The sequence below is a fragment of the Stegostoma tigrinum genome, chromosome 1 (assembly GCF_030684315.1).
Source record: "Stegostoma tigrinum isolate sSteTig4 chromosome 1, sSteTig4.hap1, whole genome shotgun sequence".
NCBI classification, from domain to species: Eukaryota; Metazoa; Chordata; class Chondrichthyes; order Orectolobiformes; family Stegostomatidae; genus Stegostoma; species Stegostoma tigrinum.
Window position 1 is genome coordinate 141,954,799 of NC_081354.1, and position 9,681 is coordinate 141,964,479.

A 9,681-nucleotide genomic window follows, 5' to 3' on the forward strand; every position below is an offset into this window, starting at 1 on the left:
CTCTTTTTCAATGGCAGGTGTTTTCATATTTTTACCTAAAACTGAATTTTGCCCAATGGTAGAAAAAACTTCTTTTACGTTGATAAATCTGTAACAATGCAGGGAACAGAATCAGTATAATAATTATTCATTGATTATGTTATTCCAGATGCCATGTGGGACTTCAGTGGTCAAAATAAACTGTTGGTATATGGCCCCAATGCAACTGCTGGCATATTTGCTACTTACCCATCTGCACATCTAACTCCACTCAATGGCTTTTTTGATCAGGTAATTTAGTAAAACTTGGTAGCTTACAAAACTGGGCACTGCAGATTGCTTCGTCAAAAAAACCAAAGCTTTGCTTCCAATCATAAATTCATAAACATGCTCGAAGGCAAGAGAATGGTCCATCCAATTGATGGAATGTAATGGTGTGGCATGAATCATGTCACATGACCTTTTTAATATATTTCTACTTGAAGTGACTTTGTACACAAGCTATTTAATATGGAACACTGGATTTTTCAGTCCGGAGGTGTCAAGAATAATGATGAGAATGGTGACCTAATTGGGTGAGATAAAATCAGACTTTTGCTGTTGAGATAAACTTTTGCAATGAGGCCCTCCCACTTTAGATGGCAAGATGACTTTCTTGGCATCAGGTGTCAAGAAGAGTATCTGCAAATATTCATATCTTTGGCATTGATGTGGGAATTGTGCAGAGTCAACAGGACTATTCAAACCTCAACAGTCAGGGGATCTGGGATAAAACGGGGACATTGTCTATAATATAAAAGGCCTCAATTCTAACAGGGAGAGGGTGGAAGTTCATTTGGCCATCAGGGAGTGTGCGGGTATCATGGATCACAGTAGAGACAATGGGAACTGCAGATGCTGGAGAATCTAAGATAACAAAGTGTGAGGCTGGATGAACACAGCAGGCCAAGCAGCATCTTAGGAGCACAAAAGCTGACGTTTTGGGCCTAGATCCTTCATCAAGGGTCATGGATCATGGATCACAGTAGAACCTGGAATCATTGTAAAGCTCATCAACTGTGCAAGAAACATTTGATACAAAGCAGCAACCGAAGTTGGTGGAGTAAATCACAATTTCTTTTAAAGGGAGCAGAGTTCAGGACTGTCAATGTGAGATCTCCTATGGGGCTATTCCCATAATGAGAAGCCCAGTGGTTACTCAATGCGAAGTATCTGCCTATAATTCACACGGTAGCAGCATGTCACCAGCCTGAGTTCAAGTGCCCCTTACTGTGGGGGAGGTGTCTATGAAAAAGTTGAATAAAATATGGGCTGTTGTAGTACCGTGGTAGTGTCTCCACTTCTGGGCAGAAGAACCATCCCACTCACTCATCACGTGTAGTTTGGCGAGACACTTGTGCCACATTTTGCTGTCATCAATAATGAAGTTAGATAATACTTTGCGCATTAATGAATACGATGCCACCTGGACAGCTAGCACTATACTTCAGTTACAAAATGGAAAGTCTCAGCCACTGTGGTATTGGTCTTTTGTGATTGTGAAAAATAGTGAAACACTGCTTTTTAACCTCTGGGTCGGTGCCAATGCCGATAAAACCAAAGTGCTTACATGAGTTAAGCAAATGATGCCATCAGAAGCATCATTGGTAGAATTGTTTATAACACAGAGTGCCACGTTTGAATAATTGCTTGGTAGTTACAAACTGAAATGTTGTTAAAAAGATTAAAGGAGTTGAAACTTTTTTTTGTTGTTATCAGTGCTAGGATGCAAGAAACAGACTTGATAAAAGGGAACACTAATTTGTAGAGCAGGAGAGGAGTTTGCTACCTTTGGTAATGTTTAAGTGGCAATTTTAATAATCATCCAGAAAAATTGCTGAAGAGGAACATCTATTTTTCTCAGAATGTATGCTGAATATTAATTTGCTATATTTAAAATGAGCATGGTAATACTGTCAACATTTTATATGCCTGAATTTGGTTTTCCTTTTTCCAAATGTAGCTGATTGGAACTAGCGCTCTGATAGTTTGCATCCTTGCTATTGTGGATAAATTCAATAACCCAGTGCCAAAGGGTGTGGAGGCATTTACAGTTGGCTTTACTGTACTGGTCATTGGCTTGTCAATGGGCTTCAACTCTGGCTATGCTGTGAACCCTGCCAGAGATTTTGGACCTCGTTTGTTTACAGCGTTGGCTGGCTGGGGAGCTGAAGTTTTCATGTAAGTTGTTAATATCTATTCAAATAGTTTTGCTTTCAATTCATTTCTAGTAGGGCTGATCAGTTGGATTTTAGGGTATAAAATTAACACAAGTCCTTTAAATTGTGGCCTCATTTATAGAATAGAATCCCTACAGTTTGGAAGCAGGCCATTCAGCCATCAAGTCCACACTGATCCTGCAAAGAGCATTCCACCCCCGCCCTTTATTTCCCATGGCTAATCCATTTAACCTACACAGTCCTGGACATTATGGGCAATTTAGCATGGCCAATCCACCTAACCTGCACATCCTTGGACTGTGGGAGGAAACCACAGCATCCGGGGATACCCAAGCAGAAACAGGGAGAATGTGCAAACTCCACACAAACACTCACCCAAAGGTAGAATCAAACCCCAGTCCCTGGTGCTGTGAGGCAGCAGTGCTAACCACTGAGCCACTGTGCCATGTTCAATTATCACTATTTGATTCTTATTGCAGTCAAATGTATGTCCGAAATGTATATAAAATAATTCATAGAATGCTGTCGGTAACAATTAATAGTTGAATATCCTGTTTCTGTACCATACATCTTATCTAATCCTACATACATTTATACTGAACAAATACAAGATGGTAAGCCATTTCAAATCATTGCATTCATTCAAAGAACGCAAGGTTTCCTTTTGTTCTTTTGTCAGCCTGCCTCTTTGTGGGTTATGTGGAATAGTCCCTCTTTCGCATCGAACTGGCCCTAAATCCCACCTCTTCCTCCGTTACATTGACGGCTGTATCGGCACCCCCTCATGCTTCCAGGAGGAGATCGAATAGTTCATCCACTTCACCAACACCTTCCACCTCAACCTTAAGTTCACCTGGGCCATCTCCAACACATCCTTTACCTTCCTGGACCTTTCTGTTTCCATCTCAGGTTACCACCTACAAGCCAATGTCCATTTCAAGCCCACCAACTCCCACAGCTACCTGGAATACACCTCCTCCCTCCCACCTTCCTGCAAAAATTCCATCCCCTATTCCTAATTCCTTCGCCTCCGCCGCATCTGCTCCCAGGATGAGGCATTCCACTCCCGCACTTCCCAGATGTTCTTGTTCTTCAAGGTCTGCAACCACCCCCACCCCCAGCCCCAACCGCTGCAGTGGTCGAGAATGCCCTCGACCATGTCCCCGCATTTCCCGTAACTCATCCCTCACACCCCACCCTCGCAATAACGACCAGTAGAATATCCCCCTCATCCTCACATACCACCCCACCAACCTCCGGATACAATGCATCATCCTCTGACATTTCTGCCATGTACAATCCGACCCCACCACTAAAGACATTTTTCCATCCTCACCCTTGTCTGCTTTCCGGAGAGACCACTCTCTCCATGACTCCCTTGTTCGCTCCACACTTGCCTCCAACCCCACCACACTCGGCACTTTCCCCTGCAACCACAGGAAGTGCTACACGTGTCCCCACACCTCCTCCCTCACCCCCATCCCAGGCCCCAAGATGACTTTCCGCATCAAGCAGAGGTTCACCTGCACATCTGCTAATGTGGTATACTGTATCCACTGTACCCGGTGTGGCTTCCTCTACATTGGGGAAACCAAGCGGAGGCAGGAACAGCAACTCATATTCCGCTTGGGAACCCTGCAGCCCAATGGTATCAATGTGGATTTCACCAGCTTCAAAATCTCCCCATCACCCACTACATTCCAAAACCAGCTCAGCTCATCCCCGCTTCCCTAACCTGTCCTTCCTCTCACCTGTCCCCTCCTCCCACCTCAAGCCGCACCTTCATTTCCTACCTACTAACCTCATCCTGCCTCCTTGACCTGTCCGTCCTCCCCAGACTGACCTATCCCCTCCCCACCTCCCCACCCATACTCTCCTCTCCACCTATCTTCTCCTCTATCCATCTTCGGTCCACCTCCCCCTCTCTCCCTATTTATTTCAGAATCCTCTCCCCATCCCCCTTTTCTGATGAAGGGTCTAGGCCCGAAACGTCAGTTTTTGTGCTCCTGAGATGCTGCTTGGCCTGCTGTGTTCATCCAGCTTCACACTTTGTTATCTAGGTTTCCTTTTATTGCATTCAGCTTTCAAAGCTTTCAGCCTCCCATACAGCTTTTGCATTCTGTGCCATTTGTTAATCACACCTTGGCGAAGAACACCTTGGCATCGTTCCAAGATCTGCTATTAATCATTTTGACCCGTGATATAGAATCATAAAATCATAGAATCCCTTCAGTGTGGAGGTAGGCCATTTGGCCCATTATGTCCACACCGACACTCAGAAGACCATCCCACCCAGGTCCAATCCCCTACCCCTATCACTGTAATCCTGCTTTTTCCAAGTTTAATCTAGCTAGCCTGCACACATAGGGGAACTAAGCGTGGCAAATCCACCCAGCTTGAAACCAGAGTGCCTCTCCTATCACAATAAATGATAAAACTTTAAAGGAGTACTGAAGAAGAAAGAAAGAGGCGTTCAGATTTACATAATTAGGGATAGAATTGTTAATCTCATGTGGGTTTATTAAAGAGAGTCACCATGGATTTCTAAAGGGTAAACCACGTTCGACTAACTTGCTGAAGTTTTTTTGAAGAAGTAACAGCGAAAGTTAATGTTATAGAAAGGATTGATGAAGGTAATTCTGTTGCTGTAGCGTACATGGACTTCCAAAATGTTTTTGATAGAAACTTGTTAGCAAGGTTAGACCTTGTAAACATGGATTCAAAATTAACCGAGTGTTAGCAATCAGAGAGTAATGGTTATTTTTGGGTTGAATGAAGTTTGGTAGTGGAGATTCCCTGGGGATGGTATTGGGATTACTTTTCTTGATGTACATTAATAAACTAAGCTTGATGTACAGGGGACATCAGCCATATAATTAACCATTTAATCATTTTCTAAGTGTGTCAAGCTATTAGATATACTTCCTATTTTGGTACATATTTTATAATTTATCGGATGAGGATGAGTAGAATGCAGTGAGCCATTAGCAATAGGATTTCTACGGTGATGTATTTACATGGCATTGTGTGTAATGCTGGCAAGTTTCACTTTGACTCTATTTGATTTGGTGCAGTAAATATGATGCCTAAGCTCAATTTTAATAATACTTCTTTCTTCTATTTTTCCCAGTGCTGGACACTACTGGTTTTGGATTCCAATTATTGCCCCCCTCCTTGGATCTGTACTTGGCACTCTGGTATATCAACTAATGATTGGGATACATCTTGAGCCTGTAAATCATAATTTACCCACTAGAGAAGAAAATGTAAAACTGGCTAATGTAAATTTAAGAGAAAGCTCTTGATACATCATGGATCATGGTCAGAGATTGTCAAATAAGTATTTGTGATACTCCTGAGATGCTGCTTGTGTTCATCCAGCTCCACACTTTGTTATCTCGGATTCTCCAGCATCTGCAGTTCCCATTATCACTGATACCATTTGTGATACTCCATGCATTTTCTCATAATAAATCCCAAAATTTGATTTCAGTAGCTCCTGATTTATACCACTCAAAATTCATGTATTTAAAAGCAGACCCAAGTGACATAAATGTTTCAGATATAATAGGAACTGCAGATGCTGGAGAATCTGAGATAACAGGGTGTGGAGCTGGATGAACACAGCAGGCCTAGCAGTATCTTAGGAGCCTGCTCCTCTGATGCTGCTTGGCCTGCTCTGTTCATCCAGCTCCACACCTTGTTATCTGTGACATAAATGCTTATCTTGTTCGAATGATTTTTAAAAATTCATTTGCAGGATGTAATCACTGATTAGGCCAACATTTACTTCTCATCTCTAATTGCCTAGAGGGCAGTTAAAAATCAACCACATTGTTGTAGGTCTGGAATCACGTGTAGGCCAGACCAGGTAAAACCAACAGATTGGATATTATTGAACCAGATGGGTTTTTCCTGACAATTGACATCATTTGACTCTTAATTCCCAATTTGTTTTTGTTTTTTAATTGAATTTAAATTCCACCATCTTAGCCGATAACTTACAAATAAAGGCACATTTTCCTTGATGGGCATTCACTGTTCAGTGGAATGAAAAGGGAAAGTTTTGGACAAACTCAGCAGGTCTAGCAGCATCTGTGGAGAAAGAAACAGAGTTTAACATTTCAGGTTCAATATAACCTTTCTTCATTCTGCAGTACTTTGCTTTTGTCTGACTGGTCAGTGGACATTGTGCTTATCCTGTAAAGCTGCTCCCAACCTGGACCATGAGTGTAAAAGGATGAGGAGGAAACTGGAGCTGAGGTGTAGGTCTCAGATGCCTCTGGCTGTTTCAGGCTTGTTTAGACAGAGTCATTCTGATCATCAGTAATTGGAAAGTCTTGACTGCTGGGATTCCAGGGTTAGGTAGAATGTTTTAAATTTTTACTTTGACTTCATATTTCCAACCTGTTCCTTGGGTTTCTATTGGGCATCTGGGTAGTTTGTAATAACAGTTTATCATAAATAAATGTTCGAGTCCCAAGAAAATGTTTTGAGACATCTACTAATTTGATTGTTTAAAATGTAGCTTTAAAATATGGTCACAGAATTTAGATTTAATCATTTGGGCTGTAATTTACACTGTCACTGTCACTACACATATACGCACATACATATTTAGGGCCCAAATTCTCCCACGTCCGAGCCCCCTACCCCACACACCAAGCTTTGTCCTCACACAGCCTGCCATTACACACTACCTGTTGTTAGTCATTAACAGTCCCCATTAACAGCTATTCACCCTCCAAGCCAGATTGTTAACAACTCCTTTGTCTATCCAACTGCTCTTCTGTCTCTTTGGGCTCTCTCCTTTATCCTATCGTTTACGCCCTACCCTTTCCCCACCCTATTTTCTGCACATAAACCAACATTTTCCTAGCTGCCATCAATTCTAAGGAAGAATCACTGGGCCTAAAATGTTAACTCTGATTTTTTTCTTGACAGATGCTGCCAGATCTGCTGAGCTTTTCCAGCAACTTCTGTTTTTGTCCCTGATTTACTGCGCCTGCAGCTCTTTCGGTTTTCACTACACATGTAGGATTGGAGCATCCTGCATCACAGGCTGCAATGAGCAAGTCAATTATCAACATCAACTAAGTTGCACCACCCAGGAGCAGCAACCTGGGACAAGTAGACTTGACCTGATTGAAATCATAGAGTCATAGTCTTGTACAGCACAGAAAAAAGACCCTTCAGCCCATCAAGTCTGTACCTGTCAAAAACAATCATTTAACTAATCTAATCCCATTTTCCAACAGATTGTCTGAAGAAGGGTCACTGGACTAAAAGCATAACTATGTTTTCTCTCCAGACCTGTTGAGATTCTCCAGCAAATTCTACTTTTGCCCATATTCCAATAGTTGGCCTATAGCCACGTGTGCCTTGGCATCTAAATTCCTCCTAAATGTTAAGAGGATTTCTGTCTCTATCACACTCTCAGGCAGCGAGTCCCAGATTCCCACGAAAAAAAAATTTCCTTGTGTCAACTTTAAACCTCTTGCTCCTCGCCCCCGGTCCTTTATCCTTTCACCAAGGAGAAACATTTCTTCCTGTCTACCTTGTCTATGGCCCTCATAAGTTTTATACTCTCAATCATATCCGCCCACTCGGTCTCCTCTGATTGAAGAAAAACAAACCCAGTCTGTCCTAGGTAACAAAGTGTGGAGCTGGATGAACACAGCAGGCCAAGAGCATCTTAGAGCACAAAAGCTGACGTTTCGGGCTTAGAACCTTCTGCTTGGCCTGCTGTATTCATCCAGCTCCACACTTTGTTGTCTCGGATTCTCCAACATCTGCAGTTCCCATTATCACTGATACAATTTTAACCAGTCTGTCCAATCTCTCTTCATGACCAAAATTCTCCAGGTCTGGCAACATCCCTTTTGTTACAAAAACCTCTTTGTTCCCTGTGCATAACATCACAACCATATCCCTGCCTCAGTTCAACTGCTGAGTCCACTATTCCACTGGCTAACTGTCACCTCCCCAATCTCTGTAAACCAGCTTAATCAGGACTCCACTGCTTGTATGTTATCTCTACCGGGTCTTGCTTATGTGTAACGCATGATCCTGCTGACTTACTGTGGTTACTGCTCTTGCGTTGATAAAATTCTTAGCTATGTGTTCAAATTCCTTGGTGGTTTTTCCGATCTCTGTAATGTATTCATCCCAAGGATTACCCCCACTGTGTGCTGATGCTTGAACTCTTGTCTTTTTTGTGCATATGTTTGGCACATGTGTATTTACAGGAGCTGTTGAGACTAGCTTTCTGCCTGCAAAGGAAGCATCACTGCAACTTCCAGCCTTATTATGCCTCATTGAAAGAAGTGGATTTCAGTGTTATCTCTGAATGCACCATGATCATCACATGAGCTTACTTTTTTTTATTAGTCTTGCGTTAGATTTCAAAGTTGTTTTTAAACTGTGCTGAAATCTGTGGAGGATGCTAGTTTCTGGTATCCAATGAGCTGAACTGTCGAAGTGAATTTTCTTTATTTTGCTACAACAGCTAAGTCATTTTAGGTCTTCCAAGTTGACAATCATAATTGCTCCTGGAGTTACCTTGGGATGTTAGTTAACTATACAAAGCCTGGGTAACAGAAGCTGGCCTTGCTAAACTGAATCTTTTTAGAATATAAAAGCAGATCACATACTAGCTATAAAATTTCAGAAAGATACCATTCAGCCTAAGTTTTATTTGTTTTAAAACTGCTGATGAGTTTTAGTTGATGGAATGTAAATACAGTAATGCTAGCTTAACTGGGACTTTATTCTAGGATTTTGATTTCATTAAAAATAGTTTCTGAAACTATAAACAGTAGTAGATACAATATTTTGATACTTGTCAAATATCAAGTTATTGCCATTTTATATATGGTTGTGGGATCAAAGGAAGTGAACATAAAAGAAATAATCTTCTGTACCGTTTGTATTATCATGTAAAATGCGTTCCAAGACAGAAAAAAAAACATAGTACCTGTACAGCAAACAAAAAAGTCAGCATAAAGTCACAGTGCATATTTCCTAAAGAAAAGCTCAGAAATAAAGTGGCTACTTGAGTAATAATCAATAAACCCTGCTGTTTCACATTGACAGAAGATGCATCCTTACTTAGAAGTCTACAGGCTATTTTAAGGGTATCTTTTCTGCTCCTCATATATTGCTAATTTCTGTTTACAAGTGGGGACAAATTAAACAATAAAATTGGTTTTGAATAATGGCATAAATGTTTATGTAATGCTTTGCAGTTTTTTTTCTCTTCTTCTTAACATTAAACAAATTTCTGGCACATATGAGGTGTCAGGAAGCATTTTAAAAGTTGTTGTCTGCCCTCTGGATAAGTAAACACAGTTCATCACCATAAGCTCTGATAATGTAGATTCTGTGTAGGTAGAATTGAGAAATACCAAGGGGCAAAAAAGTTGGGGTGGTATGTTCACCACCAGACTGAAGTGGTGATGGTGGGTGGGAATAGCATTAGACA

The 9,681-nt window shown here is 41.5% G+C and overlaps 1 protein-coding gene across 2 annotated transcripts in view; it reads left to right on the forward strand.

Moving 5' to 3' along the window:
* The window catches only part of LOC125458842 (aquaporin-3-like), a 29,255-nt gene extending 19,837 nt beyond the window's left edge, over positions 1 to 9,418 (forward strand). Inside the window, exons 4-7 of one of the 2 annotated variants that reach the window (XR_009446239.1) lie at positions 149 to 270; positions 1,982 to 2,199; positions 5,329 to 7,841; positions 7,958 to 9,418. Coding sequence is in view for 1 of the 2 variants with exons in the window: in XM_048544586.2 (XP_048400543.1) it covers positions 149 to 270; positions 1,982 to 2,199; positions 5,329 to 5,503 (515 nt within the window). In the remaining variant the exon portion in view is untranslated. Of the gene's footprint in view, positions 1 to 148; positions 271 to 1,981; positions 2,200 to 5,328; positions 7,935 to 7,957 lie in introns of those variants that run through there. The other variant, XM_048544586.2, reaches the window with a different exon arrangement.
* Positions 9,419 to 9,681: the final 263 nt, after the last annotated feature.